General features: G+C 37.9%; 1 protein-coding gene across 2 annotated transcripts in view; it reads right to left on the bottom strand.

Moving 5' to 3' along the window:
* Positions 1 to 22,400, bottom strand: part of kud (oligosaccharyltransferase subunit 5 kud) — a 66,195-nt gene that overhangs the window by 25,369 nt on the left and 18,426 nt on the right. For both annotated transcript variants that reach the window (XM_090382700.1, XM_090382701.1), the window contains exon 2: positions 8,078 to 8,190. In XM_090382700.1, coding sequence (XP_090238826.1) covers positions 8,078 to 8,190 — 113 coding nt within the window. The remainder of the gene's footprint in view (positions 1 to 8,077; positions 8,191 to 22,400) is intronic.

The raw sequence follows: 22,400 nt of genomic DNA, 5'->3' as shown, positions 1-22,400 counted from the left end.
CATTGGGTTGCCAGGCAGGCAGGCAGGCAGGCACTTTACCCACCCGGCTAGCCCAGTCGGCAACTCTTGAGGTACTTTCATCACTTTGCTTTGCAGTTCTAATCTGAAGCATGATTTTAGCCTTCATTTAATTTAAAACAACACATGAAGCTAAGAATTACCAAATAATAATGCTACACTAATCTGCTTATTTGATGGCAGTACAAACTACACTATTTTAGATTACATTACATACTACAGTTATGTTATAAAATCAATTTTTTATTGCTAGAAATTTATAGTTTAAAGACCAAATAACAATACATCTGATATCAATTACATTCTTACAAAACTACACAGAAAACCTCCAAGTAGCAGCTTTATTAATAATATGACAATGTGGCTGAAGAGAGAGGGGTTTACATCAGATCACAAGGATAGTGAATAAAAAAAAAAAAAAAATGAGGTTTATTTACATCAGGTAAATAAATCAAATAAAATAAGGAACATACACGTGGCAACAGATTCTTTGAGGAAACAGTGATCTACGGAGAATAGGAATACATCAACATTAAGAAATTGAATAAGTTGCGAGTAAAAAAGAACCTAACCTAATAAGAGAAATGATTCAATAAAAAGAGAGGAATTAAAATTAATGGCAGCAAGTCTAGTTCTCCTGGGGGGGGGGGGATTGTGCCAGCCAACCCTATCCCAAATAGAAAGGGTCTGCCTAACATTTGAGAAGAGTTTTTAAAATGCCAGGCAGGCCCTTTATACTGCGTTTCTATCTTAAATTGGGTTTTACTCAAGAAATGAAACCAATTTAAGTTTTCTGTCATTGTACTACAGGAGATGGTGTGCTTGTGGCCAGTTTTTAGGTTAGCACATGTTAATAGGTGATACTTGATCAAGAGGAGACTCAATGTGAAAGGATACCACAGCTGACTAGATTTCAGCTGCATATATGATAGAAAAAAAGAAGGCAGGTTTTTATATACGTAGTGGAGAATGATAACTGGGTTAAAGACAAAGCAGCTGTTGCCTCAACATTCATACCTCAGAGACAGAGCTTTAAGAAAGTTAATATGAGAATGAAAAATAAGTTTAGTATCAGAATACCCGAAGATTTTATTAGTACAGTCATAACACGCATTTTAGCAATGCGACTGATATATTAGGGAACAATGCAAGTATAACGCAATTTTCGCATTGGCTCATGGTGATTTCATCTGTTAGTAACACCAGGTGAACGCAAAAGCTGGCAATAAGCTGAACATAGCGAGCTGTACAACAATACATACAAGTTTATAAAGCTTAAAAAATGTGAAATGTGTGAGAGCTATATTACCCATTTAATGTAGTTGTATTGGTCGGAGACACATTGTTGTTCTTCACTGTATTCACAAGATAACATGGAATATTGTAAGCTGACACTATTAAAAGCATCTCAATGCAGGAGCTCACATTTTTCTGTTTGAACAGAAATTTCAGGTGGTGGGATAGCGTGAGCGGAGGAGCACATTTCTGGAGGTCACTACCATAAAACAAAAACAATTTGCAGTTCCCAGTTTATTGGAGTTTTCTGCTAATGCAATATAATTATAAATGGTGTAAACTCGATCTTACTACATTTGCAATAATACTTATAGCTGTAATTCTGTGGGTTTTTACATTATTATGGTGAAATGTGTTTCCCCTTCCATGAAATCTTCAATCATATAAAAAATAAATTTTCAGAATCTTCTCATCATTCCTATTTTTTAAGCTTCATAAACTTGTCTCACTTGTGCATCCCATGTTTGTCATGTCCTTTTTTACTGTTTTGTATTTCCCAATCCAAAAAAATAAAAGAAGTCAGTGAACAGAAATATCAATTAATATGTAAATATTACAGTGTTTTTATATATTTACTGTAATATTTATTTATTTATTAGAAATTTAAGGTGTTTAAACTTGTGTTAACAATTTTACTGAGTTTCTACCCTTTTTTTTTTTGTGTTTTACTTACAGGCTGAACGTTTTTTTTTTTTTTTGAGTGCTTTATCCTACCCCTATTTTTCACATAAGCCCCGTTGTTTTTAATGTTCGAAATACCATAATACGGAGATTTTTAGAATCACATGTACATTGCGTTATAGGCGAACTGACTGTGTTAGCCATACGGTGCAAGGAAGCCACAGGCTTTTGTGATGCACCAACCAAAAATAAATAAAAAATAAGAAAATACAAATTATGCACTTCCCTCCTCACATATGACCTTTTGCCAATGCAGTTGACCTTTAAATTTTTTTCAAAGTGTCAGCCCTAACTACCTGCAGAGGCAATTTGTTCCAGTAATCAACTCGCTGACTACAAGAAAAATTCTACAATCTAAACCTCTTCCCCTGTAATTTGAATTTATGGCAAATAGTTCTGGAATTCTTTATAACAAATTGTTCCCTACATCTGGTTTAAAAGTAACTGTATCAAAATAGCTTAGGTTAGTTAAACATAACTTTCACTAACAAAACCATGTTACGTGTCCTTCAGAATACCATTTCTATCTAAAATGTCCTTGGTTTGCACTTTTCTTCACTGCCTCTAAGATTTTCCATATCACTGAAGTACGACTAAGCAGCCTGTGGTTAGCAACTTCAATATTAAAAACATCTTTATGTACTGGCAATACAGGAACTCCAACTTATGGAAATTCGACTTTACGCAGGTTTTTGCCGGCCGGTGCAAACTTTAAAAAATTGTGGAAGTGTATTTTGCATCCTATAGGAATAAATGGAGGTACAGTCAGTCCTCGTATATCACGATAGTTTTGTTCCTAGAAACCCTTGTCCAATGCAAAATCATGCAATATAAAAAACATTCCCTGTGGGAAAAATAGGGTTAGGTGCCGACCACCCAAGATTGAACACACATTTGTAACCAAATAATTACCAAACAATAAATAATCGTAATAAAATACGTATTTTATTAGACTATTTTCTCTGCATTCTTTCTAATTCTTGGTGTTGCCTCATTTAGGCCTGTAGCACGTGCAATATCACATGTTCTTTCATTTCGCTCAGTGTTTCACAATCTCTAACAGAGGCAAACTGGCCAGAAGTGTGATTTTAGCCATAAATGCTAGTATGAGGCTGCTACAAATTTTTTCGGGTAAGAATTTTTGACCCAGTCCGCCTCTGTCTATCGATATTGCTTTTCTTTTTCTCTCTGAACTTGTAGTGTATTCACCAGGGCACTTCCTTTTCACAACTTTTACTCATTTTTAAGGAATAAAACACAATTACAAAATGAGGAGGCATGCTTGATAAACGTAAACAAAGCTTACGTTTATCAAGCAAAGTTTATTCAGTTACGTTTAATAAGCAAAGTTTATTCAGTTGCTGCATTTGTTGCACAAATGCAGCAACTGAATAAACAACACCATAAAGGCAGAGACACCATTAACACCTCACATTTGACTAAAGCACATTTCTGGGGGGTTACTACCATAAACAATAAAAACAAATTTCCAGTTGCATTTCTGCTGGTGGAATCTGTTATAAACTGGTAGTAAACTTGATCTAATTGCATTTGCAATAATATTGATAGCTGGAATTGTGTAGGTTTTTACGTTATTAGGGTGAAATGTGTTTCCCTTCACTGATATAAAAAACAAATACATTTTCAGAATATTCTCTTCATTCCTATCATTTTGCGTTAAGTTAGGGTGATTCTGCGTTCGAATGCCATTTCTTGTAAACAAAGGCGAATTCGGTTTGTGTTATATACGATATCGTTCCCCTATTTATAAATCGTGTATGATCAAATTTGTGTAGTGTAAATACGTGTTATACGGGGACTGACTGTATCTTGAAAATATTGTAATGTGAACCCAATAGCACATTGTTTTTCTTTTTTTTTGGTTTTTTTCGTAATTTGTTTTAAGTCCTTGGAAGTTGAAAATTTCGCTATACAGTAAACCCCCGCTATTCGCGGTATCTGTATTCGTGATCGCTGATTTAATATAAAATGAAACCTAAAAAATGTGAATTTTAAAGCGCCGTGAATATTTTCTGCCATAAAAAAAAACATGGGCGTGGCTAAAATTATCTTTCCCGGTCAAAACAGCATTCAGTGGGTAGTGGGAGAGGGGTGACAAAATCACGAGCGTGGATGTTTCTCGCTAATCCTTGTTCAGTATATGTTATGCGCTTGTCATGGAAGGTTTGGTCGTTGGCTTTTAATTTATATGCTTATAAATTGAATAAATTTATCAATTTATAAATTGATATGCTTACAAAAGTGATAAATCTACCGTTTTGCAGTGTAAAACAGACTTTTTCGAGTGTGTTAATGGAAGAAAGTGCCCTTATTGTGGACAAGTTCTTTTTTACCCGTACAAAAATATGGCTACGAATAACAAGGGAAATGTGAAAATCAAAGAAGGTGATGACATTAGCGAATAAAATTGAGTTATTAGACAAAATTTCTAATGGTGAAAGTGTCTCTTCAGTGGCAAAACATTATAAAATCAATGAGTCAACGGTACGATCAATCAAAAAAATCAGAAGAAAAAATCTGCAGTAGTGTCCGTGAAAACGCGCTAATTGCTTCAAAAATTTGCTCTGTAACTCGTGATGTTAAATTAGAAAAAAATGGAAAAGGCTTTAAATCTGTGGAGAGAAGACCGAACTCAAAATATAATTCCGTTAAGTTCACTCATCATTCGTGAAAAGGCAAAACTCCTTTATCAACACTTTAGCGAAACTGGTGATAGCACTGGCGGGATAATTTTTTTTGCTACCAAAGGCGCTGGTTTGAAAGATTTGTTTGAAATTTCTAATAAATATTACATTTAATATTAAATTGTTTCTTATTTTCATTTCGATGCCATATGCTTGCATTTCACTATGTACTGTCTATATACATAGTCATATTTGAAGGTACATATAATACATACATACACAAAAATTTTAGACTAGTTTTTCTTATATATATTTCATACTTTGGAACGGAACTCCTTTATTACTATGGGAGCCATAACTAAGTATTCGCGTTTTCGGTATTCGCGACATTTCTCAGGAACGTAACCCCGCGAATAGCGGGGGTTTACTGTATTACTAAGTTATTCATCTCTCTAAAAGGTCATATTTATAATGGAAATTGCACTACACTTTCATCGTCATCATATGTTCCCATTATAAGAATCAATTCAAATGCCTTTGTGATATTTTTCTAAAAACACATTTCTGAAGGTCACTACCACAAAACAATAAAAACAATTTGCACTCTCCAGTTTATTGGACTTTTCTGTTAGTACATCTAATTATAAACGGACAGTAAACTCTATCTCATTGCATTTGTGATAATACCAATAACTGCAATTGTGTGGGTTTTTATGCTATTATGGTGAAATGTGTTCCCCTTCATTGAAATCTTCAACCATATAAAAAAACAAATTTTCAGAAACTTCTCTTCATTCCTATTTACGTATTACAATGATGAAGGTAAAGCAACCAACGAAAAGTGCAAGTGGTGGTAGTGCCAGAAAACAAAACAAAATTGATTCAGAAATGAAGATGAAAATAGTTAAGAAGTACAAAGCAGGACAAAGTTTGTCATGTATTGCAAGGGAATTAGGTCTCGCTGCTTCAACAGTGAATATTATTTTAAAAGACAGTGCATGTATAAAAGAACATGTCAAAGGATCAATGCACTTAAGATCAACAGTGATCACAAAACAACGTTCAGGTGCTATATCGAAGATGGAACAGCTGTTAATAATATGGATGGAAAATCAGATTCAGAAGTGAGTGTTCCCGAGTCTAATGACCATTCAAGCAAAAGCAACAAGTATTTATAAAGATATTAAGGATAAATACTGTGAACACAAACTCAAGTTCGTGACATACAACGGGTGGTTTAATAGGTTCAAGCATCATGCTGGTTTCCACAACGTTAAAGTATGCGGTGTGGTCGCCAGTGCCAATTCTGCAGCTGTAGGGAAATTTTGTGATGTGTTCGAAAAAATTCAACACAGCAAATTTTTAACATTGACGAGACTGCTCTGTATTGGAAAAAAAAATGCCAAATCAAATATACATTGCCAAAAGATAGGGCCACGCTCTTGCTTGGGGCTAATGCAGCGGGAGATTACAGATTAAAACCACTGCTTGTGTACCATTCTGGAAATCCTTGTGCATTTAAGGGCATCAATAAAGCCACCCTACCCATGCATTTCTGATCGAACCAGAGAGCATGGGTAACAATATCTCTCTTTGAGGATTGGTTTAAATGCTGCTTCATTCCCAAGGTTGAAAATTATTGGGAAGACAACGACGTTCCTTTCAAAATTTTGCTTTTATTAGATAATGCTCCTGGACATCCTATGCATCTAGATTATTTCAATTCGAACGCGAGAGTCATATTTCTACCATCAAACTCGACTTCACTCATCCAACCTATGGATCAGGGTGTTATTTCGAATTTAAAAGCATACTATTTATTGCACATTTGCTCAGGCATTGTCTGCAGTAGACGATGAGAAAAATTTTATGTTAAGAGATTTTTGGAAATCTTACAATATTTACCACGCCATCTTAAACATTAATAAGGCCTGGGAGGAAATTACTAAAAGTTGTTTAAATGGCACATGGAAGAAAATATGCCCACGGCACGTAAAAGGCTTCGAAGGATTTGAAAAAGACGAATCATATGAAGAGGTTACAGATAAGATTGTAAAGGTTGCAGAACTGCTTCAGTTGGAGGTTGATGCCAAAGACGTGGAGGAGTTAGATGAAGAAGAGAAAGAATTATCTAATGAAGAACTTATTGACTTGCAGGCAGCGACAGTGAAAGAAGAAAATGCTGACGAAGCTCAAGATGAACCAAATGAAGAACCGAGACGATTCATCACCAGAGAGATGGCAATGGCATGTTGTGAAATTGCATCGACAATGGCAAGGTTTGAGAAGATGGATCCTGACAGCGAATGATTCTTAAAAGTTAACAGAGGGGTGAATGATATGCTTGCTTGCTACAAAGAAATCTATGATGAAAAGAAAAAAAGCCATTAATATGTTCTTTCGTAAGGTTCAGTGGCCTACCCCTTCTAAATCTCCACAGCCCTCAACCCTCCGCAGCAGCATACTTATCAGCTGAAGACGTCAATTCTGGCACCGATGCTCGAGAGGTAAAACTTACTGATGGTATGCCTGTCTCCTCTCTTTTTTTTTGTAATTTTATAAATTTTTTTAAATTGCACGCTTTTGTAATTTTTTCTGCACATGAGATAAAAAATTGAATAAATACAATAAATAATTCTATTTACACGTTCGAACTTTTTTTTTTTTTTGATTCAATGAATTCAGCAGGCACAGTTGTGAGTGCTGCACAAGCATGGGGGAAATTCCGACTTGCGTAGAGTTCCCCGGAACGCAACCCTTACGTAAGTCGGGGAGTTCCTGTACATTGGCAGTTCTCCAATCAGAAATCTCACCCAAGTCCAAAAATTCCCTCAAATAACCTCAATGGTTCAATACACTCTCTGGCTGCCTCTATTACACAAAGAAACCGTTGTTTCCCTACTCACAGATCAGAGAGATAGAGCTTTAAGAAAGTTAATATAAGAATGAAAAATAAGTTGAATATCAGAGTACTCAAAGATCTTTAAAAAAAAGAGATCTAAATATTTAACTGGCTGAGATCCAATAAGAGGGTTAAGATTAAAATGAGAGGTTTTCTTGGAGAATGCAAGGTGGGCACACTTATCAGGATTAGTATAAAGGATAAAAAGCCAAAAATATCAAATAACATAACAGCAGCAACAACTTCATTAATAAGTGAAGTGTTTTGCCATGCCTTCTAAAATGAGGTGAAAACAGCCAAGATTAATGGTAAAGGAAGGGTGTTTTAATTATATAACTAAATTAAAATAATTTATTTTCTGAGACTTCATTAAATGAGAACTGCTTTATAATCATTTTAAATGACTGGTCATTTCTAAATACGTAGCAACACTTCATCATATAGTTTACTGTCTTACATATATACATTTAAATACAGTTGTTCCCAGTTTTTTTTTTTTTTTTTAAATTTCTGTTTCTGAAATACTTAAGGATACACAAAAAACCATGCCATAAAGAACACTCCAATGCCAAGTAGAACCAGAGTGAGATGAGGATACACTGCTGGATTGACAGAACTAACGTAACGATTCATGTGCTCAATATCCATCTACAAATGTAACAAAAAAATAATACCTCACTAGAATTAAACAGTAATTTTTTAAATTACTATTTTTAAAAGTATCAAAACTATTTCAAAAACTATTTTTAAAAGTATCAAATACAGCAATATCAGAAAAAAAAAAAAAAAACCACCCCCCCACACGATGGAATGAATGAAATTTAATATACAGTAGAAATCTGATAATCCAGCAATCTGTCATTTCAACATATGTAGAAGGCTAAATAATTTGGGATCCACAGTACAGTGGCTATGCTAAATTATCCACGTGGGAGGCTTTTTTTTTTATGGTTCTGGCATGGGATAGCAATTTCACTGAGAGCCATAAAAATCCACAAGCGTTCCAGAAAATGAACACATAGTTCACTTTGTAGGGCAGTATTGGCAGATGACACATAGTAATCTGCAATGTTTATGGTGTATAATTACATTTATGGCATGGGAAATTTGTTTAAAAGTCACAAAGTTCTCATTCTCTTGCTATTTGTGAGCAAGTTTAGTGACTCGCACTAAACTTACTCACATAATAATAAGTAATGGAGAACCCAAAATGATTTCTCAGAAGTATGTCCCCTGGTTCTTAACATTAGGTTGACATAAGCCCCTCCAAACTGAAACCAGTGATTAATTATGATTTGCTACACTCAATTAAAAATTACCATATAAAAATAAATGGCAGAAATCAATAATAATAAAGTTTTTATCTTATTTTTTAGAATTTAAGGTAAATGATTCCCGGATCAAAACACAAATACTCACATGGCATCTGGCGAATACAATGTGAACATCTGTACTTTCGTCAGCTGTTTGCATTTAGCCAGCAAAACCATACTTCTATAGCAAAATTAAGCATCTTTTGCTGGCATCTCACAAATGCCACATGGAAATAAGAATATTGGTAGGCAAAGACACACAGGAGGATCTGTCACAACATACTAGCAGCGGAAGGTTAATGCAAAAAGTTTTATCCAGAAGTTGGGGAGGGTTGTCTTTTCTTTCATATGTTTTTGCAGCCAAACTGTCTAGCTAATAACAACTGTCCCGTTGTTCACAGCAGAACAAAAATAGGAAGAACATAAATCTGCTTACACCGACTGGGGAAATAACTGCATTTTTATTTAAATAATTTTTTTTTTTTTTTTTTTTTTTTTTTATCTACCATTACTTTTATAAAATATTCACATATAGCTTTATAGTTTTAATCTGATAATGCATCATTATATCAGCATATATTTTATTTAGTTAATTGGTTGTTTAGGTACCAATATTCCATTTGCAAAAATTGAGATATGTGTCAACATTCAATATTGATACATACCAAAGAAGAAATAGGATATATTTAAAAAAAAAAAAAAAAAAAATGAAATACAGAACCATAGATCAGTACCATGTTTTGACTTCCTGGACAAGATTTCATAATTTTTGGATCTAATGTATAAGCTTCACCAGCTTGTCTTTATGGAAAGCTCATTTATATTGACTTCTTTTTTTTTTTTTTTTTTTCCTCATTTTATCACGTATCAACATTAGTCCAGCATTTGGAAATCACTAATTTAAGACTCATTTTAAATAGAACAGGGCCTCTGAAAGTGCAAGCAATGATGCGTTCCACACTTCGGTCTGCTCTCATCAATTCAATAGAAGAATGTCAAAGGAAATTAAGGAGATTGTCAGAGGAAATTATTTGTTGCCCTTCTCTGTACTCAAGCAACTCCACCTTTGACTCAGGAAGCACCAGGGCCAATTTGGTACATGCACACATGCCTATGAAGCGAATTGAAATTTTGTATTTCAGCAAGCTTTCCACTCATCAGATGACAGTTTATCCTGAGCATGACTGGCCCTAGGAATTGTTGTTGTTTGGTTTTTTTTTAAGGAGCATTAGCAACTAAGGCCATATTGCTCCGGGTTATGCGGTGGTCATTCCCTGACCTTTCCGCATCCTCCGTATTTGGTGGTGACGGGCTCGAACCCCGGTTTAATCAAGAAGCATGTGCTACGCACTGCTGCTCCTTCCCACCTGGATACGGAGGCGCCGTCCCTAGGAATTAGTCTAGTGAAAAATAATTGTATGGGACTGGTATCAGTATTTAAAGAATCTTTTCATATAAAACAAATTAATAAAAATAACACAATATCTGATATCATTACAGAAACAAGAGCATGAGGAATAATCACAAACATGATATTTTCAATTCTTTTAATACATGGTATATATAAGATGTGTGTAATGCAGACAGAGGCAATCAGATATAATGTGATAATTATTTTATTATATCATTAATTTGATTATAATCAAAGGATAAATGCTTCATGTACAGGCAAAGTAGTAGTAACAGCAGCAGAGGCATGTGATACAAGAAACCAAGCTTATGTAGCATCAGCCAAAAAAAAAACATTTATCTAAAAGTTTACCCAGTTCCTCCTTGAATTTATTCAAGCTATCAACTTCCACAACAACAGATGTAAGTTTGTTCCAGCAATCAACTACCCACATCTATTCTATAACTGTCTTTCCCCAATTTGAATTTATCCCCCCTCACGTTCATAATCTGAGCAAGAGGAAGAATCCCATCAGAATTGAGCCTGCTCAACCCATTCAAGGCCTTATACACCTCAATTAGATCACCTCACTAGTCTCCAGATGCTGCAATTTGCAGAACTTAAGTTTCTTGGTAAGAGACTCTTCGTTCACTTTAACCACTTCGTTCCCCTCAAATCTTGTTGCTCTTCTCTGTACTCGGCCAAGCAACTCTACATCCTTCCTAAAATTAAGCCTCCAGACCTGTATACACAGTACTCAAAGCATGGCCTGACCATTGCCTTATACAAAGGGATAATCACGTCGATTTGCCTACTACCAATATATCTCTATATCATGCTCTCACAGCTTGTCTGCACTGTTCAAAAAATTTCATATATTATTGCACTTCCAAATCTTTGTTTTCTACCACCCGAAGTGGAGTGCCACACAATTGGAACGTTTCTTTGGGATTCCTTCTACCCATATGCAATACTTTGCATTTGTCAAGGTTAAACTTCAGTTGCCACTTCTCAGCCCATCTTTTATAGATCCTGTCGCAGTAGCACACTGCCATCAACAACATTGCCAACCTTTTTACCATCTCCAAACTTCAACATTAAGCCTGATATACCTTCATCAATATCATTGATAAATATACAAAACAACAGTGGGCCAAACACTGAACCATGGGGGACTCTATTATTAACATTAGTCCACGAAGAGCACGTCCATTGATTACCATTGTCTGCCTTCTCCCACTCACCCACCCTTTTATCCACTGTAGCAACTTACCCTTAATACCATTCGGCTCCAATTTGTACAATAGTCTTCCATGCTCAACAGTAATCTTGTTACTCTTTTCTGCACTCATTGCAACTGACCCACATCTTTCCTAAATTTAGGCTTTCAGACCTGTATGCAATACTTAAGGCGAAGCCTGACTACTTCCTTGTATATAGTGTTAATTGTAATGCAGCTCCATTGTTGTTTTCTGTATTTATTAATGATACTGATGATGGTATATCAGGCTTAATGTCCAAGTTTGCAGAAGTTATGAAGGTCAGCAGGGTTCTAAATGACACTAATGACAGTACGTTGCTGCGACAGGATCTAGAAAAGTTGAGCAGGTGGGCTGAGAGGTGGCAACTGAAGTTTAACATTGAAAAATGTTAAACTTCAGAAGAGTAACATATCAACTGTGTGGTACTACGCTGACAGTGGTAGAGAGTGAAAAGGACCTCAGGGTAATTATGCAGGCAGATACGAAGTTTTCTGAGCAGTACAGACATTCTGCAAGAGTAACTCACGGTGTCTTGTCAATGATATACAGGAATTTTTCTAGAAGGGATAAGGAGGTGATTATCCCCTTGTATAAGGCAATGGTCTGGCCACACCTTGAGTACTGTATACAGGTCTGGAGGCCGCATTTTAGGAAAGATGTAGAGCTGCTGAAACGAGTACAGAGAAGGGCAACAAGATTAGTGAATGAAACAAATGGTTGCTCTTACGAAGAAAGGCTTAAATTTTGCAAATTAGTGTCTGTACACTAGGCACCTGCGAGGTAATCTGATTGAGGTGTACTAGGCCTTGAATGGTTTGATCAGACTCAATGCTGGAGGGATACTTCCACTTGCTCAGATTAAGAACCTGAGGGGGCATAGATTCAAATTGAGGAAAGACAGTTGTAGAATAGATGTGCGGAATTTTGCCTTTAGCCAGCGGGTAGTTGATTGCCGGAACAGACTTCCATCTGTTGTTGTGGAAGTTGATAGCTTAAATAAATTTAATGCTGAACTAGACAAACGCTTGGAGTAACCGGACAGGTGAAATAGGAAGGTTATTTTTTTTTTTTTTTTTTGGCTGATGCTCTATAAGCTTTCTTTCTTGCATCATATGCTGTTACTAATGCTACTTAGGTCTGAAGGTGATCTGACTGAGGTGTATAAAGCATTGAATGGTTTGAGAATGCTCAATGCTGATGGGATTCTTCCTCTTGTTCAAAATAATCGCCTGAGAAGGCATAAATTCAAATTGAGGAAAGCCAGTTATAGGATAGATGTGCGGAAGTTTGCCTTTAGCCAGCGGGTGGTTGATTTCTGGAACAAACTTCCATCTGTCGTTGTAGACGTTGATAGCTTATATAGATTCAAGGCAGAACTAGAGAAACATTTGGAGCAAGTGGATGGGTGAAACGAGAAGGGTGTGTGTGTGTTTTTTTTTTGGCTGATGCTACATAGGCTTGCTTTCTTGCATCATGTGCCTTTGCTAATGCTATATATCTGCTCGACAACTTCATCAACTTTTGCCCCTGGCAGACATACCCTGGTCCTATTCCACATATCCTTTTTGCAGAATATATTTTCTGTTTCCCTGACAATGGAGTCACCGCCAATAAGTATCTCCTGTGGGACCAGTGCATTCTGCCTTGGAGATTGCCGACGTAACCTGAAGAAAAAGAGATTGAGCTTGGCAATAGAGCTTGATAGGTCTCCCACATTAATACCTTAGAGGGCATCTGCTTAACTCTTATAGGCACCCATCAGAATGTTGAGTTGGTGCCTAATTTGTTGACACTCTCTGCACCTAGAATATTTGAAGACATCCTCCCTGTGTTATTTGTTTTGTTGTTATTATGGAAGTTTGATGGCGCATAAGCTACTTTGGCAGGTATGTTTGAGCTTAAAAGCAAACTGTCTATGTTTTAATTACAAGCATGAGCCATCCCAAAGTGAGGTGCTAATGGGTGCAGCACTTTCACCTGCCTAGAGTCTAAGGCTATATATACTATTGCTAATTTTATATATACACTGATGAGCCAAAACATTATGACCACCTACCTAATATGATGTTGGTCCTCCGTGTGCAGCCAAAACAGCTCGTACCCAGCAAGCCATGGCCACTACAAGATTTCTAAATGTCTTGTGGTATCTGGTACCAACACGTAACCAGCAGACCCTTTAACTCCTCTAAGGTCCGTGGTAGAGATACCGCAGATCGAAGTTGCTGTTCCAACACAAACCACAGATGCTTGATGGGATTGATGTCTAGAGAATTTAGAGGCCAGGGCAATAACTGGAAGTCTTCCTCATGTTCTGCAAACTAGTCTGGAACAATCTGGGTTGGGTGGCATGGCAGATTATCCTGCTGAAAGACGGCACTGCCAGAGGGGAAGACTGTTGTTTAGTCAGCCTAGTCAGCAATGATGTTTAGGTAGGTGGTAGATGTCAGAGTGCCCGGCACATGGATGACTGGACCCAGGGTATCCCAACAGAACATCACCCAAAGCATGACACTGTCGCCACCAGCTTGTTTTCATCCCACAGTGCATCCAGGCGCCATAACTTCCCCGGGTAAACGATGCATATGTACCCAGCTGTCCTCTTGGTGCAACAAGAAATGTGATTCATCGGGCCAGATGACCTTCTTCCAATCACTCAAGGTCCAGTTTCGATGCTCACATGCTCATTGTAGGCACTGGCGCCGGTGAACCGTGCTTAGCATGAGCACTCTGAGCAGCTTAAGGCCACGCAGCCCCATTTTCAGCAGGGTTTGATATACTGTGTGTTGTGATGCGTTACTCCTGTCACCAGCCATTCCAATTACCGGTGAGTTGCGGCATAGTCGCCCTTTGTTACCACATACCATGTGGAAAAGCCTTCGCTCACCTCCAGCGTCGATGAGCCGTGGTCGTCCAACACCTTGCCAGCGGTTTGTGGGTTTCCCTCCTCTGACCAATTTTGGCAAGTACTAAACACGACTGATCGTGAGCACCCCACCAGCTGTGCCGTTTCAGATATGCTGACCCAGTCGTCTGGCCATTACAATTTGGCCTTTGTCAAACTCACTCAAGTCTGCTGCCTTTCCCACCTGAAGAACAAGAGTAACCCTGATTAACGGAGCTCAGTATCATGTGTTTTTTATACAGTGTCTCAACCCAAACACGTGCCATAATGCACCTGCAGTTGCTTCAGTTTGCATAACGACCTGCTGGTCATAATGTTTTGGCTCATCAGTGTGTGTGCGTATATATATTACATAAAAAATGAATTATGGAAAGCAAATTGTGACTATCTGTTTTCAAGGGACACGGCATAGCCAAGTTTTGATTCTAATCACAAATTCCAAAAATCCACATTTGCATACCAATAATAATATCATGCTTCTACTAATTAACAATTCATCAATTGAATTGTGTAGCATGAGCCCCTTAATTTTTATCTGGTTCTGTAAGAGCTTCCACAAACAAATGTCCATTCCATTTATTAACAACCAAAAACTGGACTATGCTACTGTAAGTTCTTCTTTGTCACAAGTGAGTCAATGTGCTTGCATGGAGTAATTACTCAGACTAGACAACACTTGCAGTGAGGTCAAAATGTCTTCGACAAATACAAGCTTTGATCATCATCCGATCAGATTGGAACCTATTGAAGAAAATATCCATCTTAAAAAACCAATAAACTATTTAATTCTACCCAAAGTATGAAATTTGTTGAGTGACATTAAAATTTAATACTTTAAAAGATTAGCGCTACTACCCGCAATATATCTTTCACATATGATTTGATAATAACCAGTCCAAGTAAAAGAGAATAAATCTCTTTTAAGTTTACGATGTTATTTGTTATTGTTTGTTATTTGGTTTTTAGGAGCATTAGCAACTAAGGCCATATTGCTCTGGGAATGTGCGGTGGTCATTCCCTGACCTTTCCGCATCCTCTGTATTTGGTGGTGACGGGCTCGAACCCCGGTCTAATCAAGAAGCGTGTGCTACGCACTACTGCTCCTTCCCACCTGGCTACGGAGGCGCCTTTTAATTTAAGTTTATGAAACAGAAAGGAAATTATGTAATCTAATAGTAATATTCAATACAATTTTTTTCATTAGGGAAAAATTTGGTGCCTGCAAGAGTAGCTGAATGGATGATATTGAGGAAAATGTAAAAAAAAAAAAAAAATAGTTTTCACCAAGTACAGACTGTACAGAAGGGTATAGGTACTACTGAGGATTTTCCCTCCCCATCCAGTCTGCTACAAGTGAAGAATGCTGTTTTAGCCATCTGCTAGAGCAGGGTCACTCACTAGGCCTCTTCTTAGTGTTAGTATAGCAAGGGGATCCAATCAAGTTCTATAGTTATAAATATAGCAAAATCTTTAAAATCTGCACCCTGAAGGATTGAGTCTGCTCAACTGTTAGGTATACCTCACTCAGAGTCAAGTTTTTCTAGACTTTAGAGATGTACACTCAGTGGTTGAGTAGTTTGGGAGAAGCACATTTTAATGAATATTAACACTAAGAACTGAGCTTATTCCATCCATAAACTAAAATTTGGTGCTAGTAGTCACAACAAATTTTGTCAGATGCTGTGATGTCAGTTTTAATTGCATGCCAAGTACTATATCAGAAAGACTATCGATAAAGTACATTAGAGAAAAAAAAACACTGTATTTATTGGGGCATAAAAAATTAATGTTCTTCTTAATGAATAATCATAGCAAGGCTATGATTATTCATTTGTTATATAATATTTCTTGTGGAGAAATTCAAATTTATTTCTTTCGGTAACAAAGATCACCAAATTTCATTTTTGCTGTCATTATAACTTGTTATGCAGCTGACAATTTAATGACAAATTTACTGATAAATTATATAGCAAGTTAAATTATGCTATCAGCAAGTTGCTATTTATGGAAGAGATTAACCAGATATTTAGCAAAACATATGTTCAGAGCTGTATTCACACGGGATATTTTAACCTCTCTTTGCTCTCAGCAGTTCTTAAATAGTGTGACTGGCCACCAGCTCACACGAGCACTGTATGACCAGGCAGATTACGAGAAATCCTTGACAAAAGATGCTAAGAAAAACAGCAAGGATTTCTTTACTTATATAAACTCTAAAAGGAAGGGGCTGAATCTGATTGGTCCACTTGACATCGATGGTTCGAGTGTTGATGATCCTGCTCAGGTAGCAAACAAACTGAATGAGTATTTTGCATCTACATTGACACATGAGGTGTGAATGTAGATGCAAAATTATTAAGGTTTGAAAATGGCAGAAGGTTATCAAACTGTAGCAGGATACTTAATGATTTTGTAATAACTGAAAGCAAAGTGGAGGAGAAATTGTTGAAGTTAAACATAAGAAAAGCGCCTGGGGAGGATGGGATCTATCCAGTTATATTAAAGGAGGCGGCAAAGCAACTAAGCAAACCCTTAGCCATAATTACGAGAGCATCAGTGGACTCAGGGGAGGTTCCCACGGACTGGAGATGTGCAAATGTATCCCCAATTCACAAAGGGGGATCGAAGGGCGACACGAGTAATTACGGACCAGTTAGTTTAACTTCTGTTCCGGGTAAAATAATGGAGTCATTGGTTAAAGATGCATTGCAGGATCATCTAGACAAGACTGCAGCAATAATTCAGACACAGCATGGGTTTGTTAAGGGAAAGTCTTGTCTGACAAATTTGATAGGATATTATGATGTGGTTACAAAGGAACTGGATGCAAAAAAATAATTTTGATATCATATATTTGGATTTCAGGAAAGCTTTTGACACTGTTGCGCATGGAACACTATTGTACAAATTGGAGCAGAATGGTATTAAGAGCAAGTTGCTACAATGGATAAAAGGATGGTTAAGTGGGAGAAGACAGAGGGTGGTAAATGGGTGCTGCTCTTCGTGGACTAAAGTTATTAGTGGAGTCCCACAGGGTTCGGTGTTAGGTCCACTGTTGTTTTGTATATTTATCAATGATATTGATGAAGGTATATCAGGCTTAATGTCGAAGTTTGCAGATGATACAAAGGTTGGCAGGGTTGTTAATGACAGTAATGGCAGTGTGCTACTGCAAGAGGATCTAGATAAGGTAAAGATTCAATATCGGGTACAGCCACCAAAAATGGCGGAGAGGAGAGGAGGGGGGGGAAGCAATGATTGACGGATTGTGACTCTGCCCACTCACTGCATTCCCTCTCCTCTCCTCGCCCGGTGGATTTAAAATGACATGCAGACGGCACTTGGCACAGCAACAAATATGGCGGCTGAAAACAAATGAAAAAAAAGCAATTTTTAAAAAACCAAAAAACGAAAATTCACACGGAATGCAATCACTGATTCTTCTCGCTCGTACATAACTAGACTATTTCGCGAGCATTAACAACGATAATTTCTGATGCCAGTGAACACATAAATGCTTCTTTTTTTTTTGCGAGTGAACACATTAGCATTAGTAGAGGCATTTGATGCAAGAAAGCAAGCTTATGCAGCATCAGCCAAAAAAAAAAAAATAAAGTAAAATAAATAAATAAAAAATAACCACTTCCACTTCAGCCCTCTGTTCGTTTGAAATACCTGTCCAGCTGAGCCTTAAACTTATTTAGGCTATCAACTTCCACGACAAGGGATGGAAGTCTGTTCCACCTACCAACCACCCGCTGGCTAAAGGCAAATTTCCGCACATCTATCCTACATCTGTCTTTCCTCAATTTGAATTTGTGCCCTCTCAGGTGATTATTCTGAGCAAGAGGAAGAATCCCATCAGCATTGAGCATGCTCAAACCATTCAAGGCTTTGTACACCTCTATCAGATCACCTCGCTGGTGCCTAGTCTCCAGACACTAATTCGCAAAACTTAAGCCTTTCTTCGTAAGAGCACCCCTTTGTTCCATTCACTAATCTTGTTGCCTTTCTCTGTACTCGTTCCAGCAGCTCTACATCCTTCTTGAAATGAGGCCTCCAGACCTGTATACAGTACTCTAGGTGTGGCCTGACCATTGCCTTATACAAGGGAATAATCACCTCCTTATCCCTGCTAGAAAAATTCCTATATATCATTGACAATACACCATGAGCTACTCTTGCAGCCCGTCTGCACTGCTCAGAGAACTTCATATCTGCCTGCACAACCACCCAGAAAACAATAATGGACCCAATACTGAACCCCGAGGGACTCCACTAATAATATTAGTCCATGATGAGCAGCCACTGATTACCACTCTCTGTCTTCTCCCCCTCAACCACCCCTTTATCCATAGCAGCAATTTGCCTCCAATTCCATACTGCTCCAATTTGTGCAGCAGTCTTCCATGTGCAACAGTATCAAAAGCCTTTCTAAAATCCAAGTATATAATATCAAAGTTATTCCCTGCATCCAGTTCTTTTGTGACTGCATCATAGTATCCAATCAAATTGGTCAGGCAAGACTTCCCCTTAACAAAACCATGCTGTGTCCGAGCTATAATTGAAGTCTTGTCTAGATGATCCTGCAGTGCTTCTTTAACCAGTGCCTCCATTAATTTTCCGGGAACAGAAGATAAACTCACAGGTCTATAATTGCTTGTGTCAGCCTTTGATCCTCCTTTGTGAATTGGGGTCACATTTGCACATTTCCAGTCCATGGGTACCTCCCCTGAGTCCAAGGAAGCTCTCATAATTATGGCTAAGGGTTTGCTTACTTCCTTAGCTGCCTCCTTTAATATAACTGGATAGATCCCATCCACCCCAGGTGCCTTTCTTGTGTTTATCTTCAACAATTTCTCCTCCACTTTACTCTCAGTTATTACAAAATTCTCTAGCTTACTGCCAAAGTTGAATACACCTCTGGCATTCGCTGAATAACTCCTCATGTGTGAATGCCGATGCAAAATATTCATTTAGTTTGTTAGCTACCTGAGAAGATCATCAACAGTTGACCCATCGATATCAAGTGGACCAATCTGATTCATCCCCTTCCTTCTAGAGTTCACATAAGTAAAGAACTCTTTGCTGTTTTTCTTCGCATCCCTTACCAAGGATTTCTCGTAATCTGCCTTCGCCTGCCTAACCTCCTTTGTAACTTTGTTACAGATCAACTTGTATCTATCATAGGCTTCTATGTCACGTGTTAATTTGTATGTATCCTATGCATTTTTCTTCTCTGCCATATGCCTCATTAGGTCATCTGACATCCATTTAGGCCTAAACCTTGAACAATATTTCTTAGTTGGTATGTAAAGCCTAGTAGCTTCCAAGATAAGTTCTTTGAATGCTTCCCATTTTGAATTTGCTGTTGGTAATATGATCAGTTGATCCCACTGTATAGAATTTAAATACTGTCTCAGTCCATCGTAGTCACCTTTACGAAAGCAATACCCCTTTCCTTTACCCCTAATGGTAGTTACCTCTTTGAGTAAATCCCACTTCAGCACACTGTGATCACTGCCACCTAGTGGTTCATTTACCTGCAGATTCTTAATGCATGAAGAATCACTACTGATAATCAAATCAAGAGTATTACTCCCTCTAGTTGCCTCCCGAACATGCTGATGAAGAAACCAATCATCCAATAAATCCACAAAAGCCTTGCTAATGTGAGTGACCAGCCCCCAAATTCCAGTCAATATCTGGGAAATTAAAATCCCCCATTATAAGACTCTCTGATTTACTGGCCCACTCTATTTCTCTCTACAGTTTCTTATTATACTCACCAGAGTCATTAGGCCTATAGCACACTCCTACTCTCATTTTGATCTCCCAATGCTTATGTGACACCAAACTGATTTGACACTGCACTGTCCAGCGATGTCGACTGGCTTCGCTTCCTTGGATTTTCTGTGTTTCTTAACTAACAGCATAACCCCTCCTCCCTTCCTATCCTGTCTATCCTTTCTGTAGACATTGTACTCCCCAAATTCCAGTTCTGCATTCCTTATATCTGTGTGACACCACGTCTCTGAAATCCCAACAATATCTGCCTTTGATGTTTTGAGCAATACCTCAAATTCATCAAATTTATTTACTAAACTCCTAGCATTGGTGTACACGCAAGTATACATGCACCTGCTCTTCCTCTTAGCCACCCTAACACAACCCATGTGTTTTCTTGTATCCCAATGATTCCCGGCAGTCTCTGAAATATCCTGCATCTTATTTTCCAGGCTGCTGCTCATTCCAATAGAAGCAGTGCAAGAATCACTTTCTCCTCTGCCAGTGGCTACTGTTAATCTATTAGTCCTTGTATCCCCCCAATCTAGCAGTTTTCCGAACCACCTAACACTGCCTCGATAGCATCAGCAAACGTTCTTGCACCCTTTCTATTTAAGTGTATCCCATCCCTGTAGAAGCAGTCTCTCCTGTTAACAAGTACAGACCAGGCTGAAAAAAATTCTACCCCTTGAGCCCTGCACAATCTTTCCAGGGCCGAATTGATTGACAGGGCTCTCATCATATACTCCCTCCTATCATGTCTGGGCAGAATTGCAGACACTTTCAAATTCAACCCTAATTCATGGCTTTTTTCACATAAATGCTTCTTTTTTGTTTTGCGAGTGAACATATAAATGCTTCTTTTTTTTTTAATTTTCGGTGGGGGCTGCCACCTCCTAACCAACACTATTTCCTCCTCCCCACAAAATTGGAGCTGAAAAAGAAAAGGTAATTTAAGGGTAAATAGAAGGGAAATTTTACAAAACAGAAATGCACGTTTTTCTATGCTATTTCTATGAAAAACAATCAGATTGAACTGAGACAATGAAAAACCACTCACCTCATCGGTTGGGTGTCCTCGTTCAATCCTCGGTTTCAGGTTTATACGCTAAGCTCACAGCTTTTAAAAATTCCATAGTTAAATCGCTGCTGCCGGAATGTTTCCTTCACCACATATACTCTTCGAGGTAGGAGTCGAACTGATCATTTACTTTGCTTAATGACAGTTGCCGTTTAATAGCACTCCATGTTCCCTCGATTTTGTTAGTGTTTGCCCATTTCCTGCGAAAAATACCTGTGACAAAGGAGATTTCATGGCAGCAAGCAACAGGCACCCGCACAAATCAAGAACTGATCAAAATGTGATTACGCAAACGTAATCAGCCAATCACAGAGTTACTTTATTTAAAGTTACTTTATTTTTTTAAAAAAATTTAATTTTTATTATTGTTTTTTTCCTTTTTCTGGGGGCTCCAGCCCCCACACACCCCCGCAATTATTCAGCCGAGAACAATACCAATAAACAATAGTTCATTTTTTTTAATTTTTAGGTTTCGTAACCCAGAAAAACCTCAGCGTGCCTCGTGTTGCCTTTCATCAGTCGACATTTCAAAATTAATTATTATTATTTTTTTTTTCTGGGGGCTCTGCCTCCTCACCCACTAGTTTAATTTCATCTTTAAATTCGGATAAGTATGATTTTTTTTTTAATTACGAATGTAATTAAGACCGATGATTAAACCGCAACCACGTGATATCAAAACACCACAAGTAACAGGTGCAGAACAAGGTGACACGCACTGCGTGGCACCTGTGTCAGTTGTGATCGTCTAGACGTAAGTTGACTCTGCCCACTGGGTGGAGCCGGCTGAACTGTTCTCATTGGCTGTACCCGATACTGAATCTCGACCCTAGATAATTTGGGCAGATGGGCTAAGAAGTGGAGTTTAACCTTGACAAACGCAAAGTATGGGTAGAAGTAACCCCAGAGAAATGTACCAACTGTGTGGTACTACGCTTAAGGTGGTAGAAAATGAAAAAGACCTGGGAGTAATTGTGCAGTCAGATATGAAGTTTTCTGAGCAATGCAGACAGGCTGCCAGGGCAGGTCAAGGGGTTTTGTCAATGATATATAGGAATTTTGCTAGCAGGGAGAAGGAGGTGATTGTCCCTCTGTATAAGGCAATGGTCAGGCCACGCCTTTA

Source organism: Mastigoproctus giganteus, chromosome 10, assembly GCF_048544385.1.
Source record: "Mastigoproctus giganteus isolate SK-2022 chromosome 10, ASM4854438v1, whole genome shotgun sequence".
NCBI classification, from domain to species: Eukaryota; Metazoa; Arthropoda; class Arachnida; order Uropygi; family Thelyphonidae; genus Mastigoproctus; species Mastigoproctus giganteus.
Note: the sequence above shows the minus strand (reverse complement) of the source record. Positions and strands in the feature narration are given on the sequence as shown.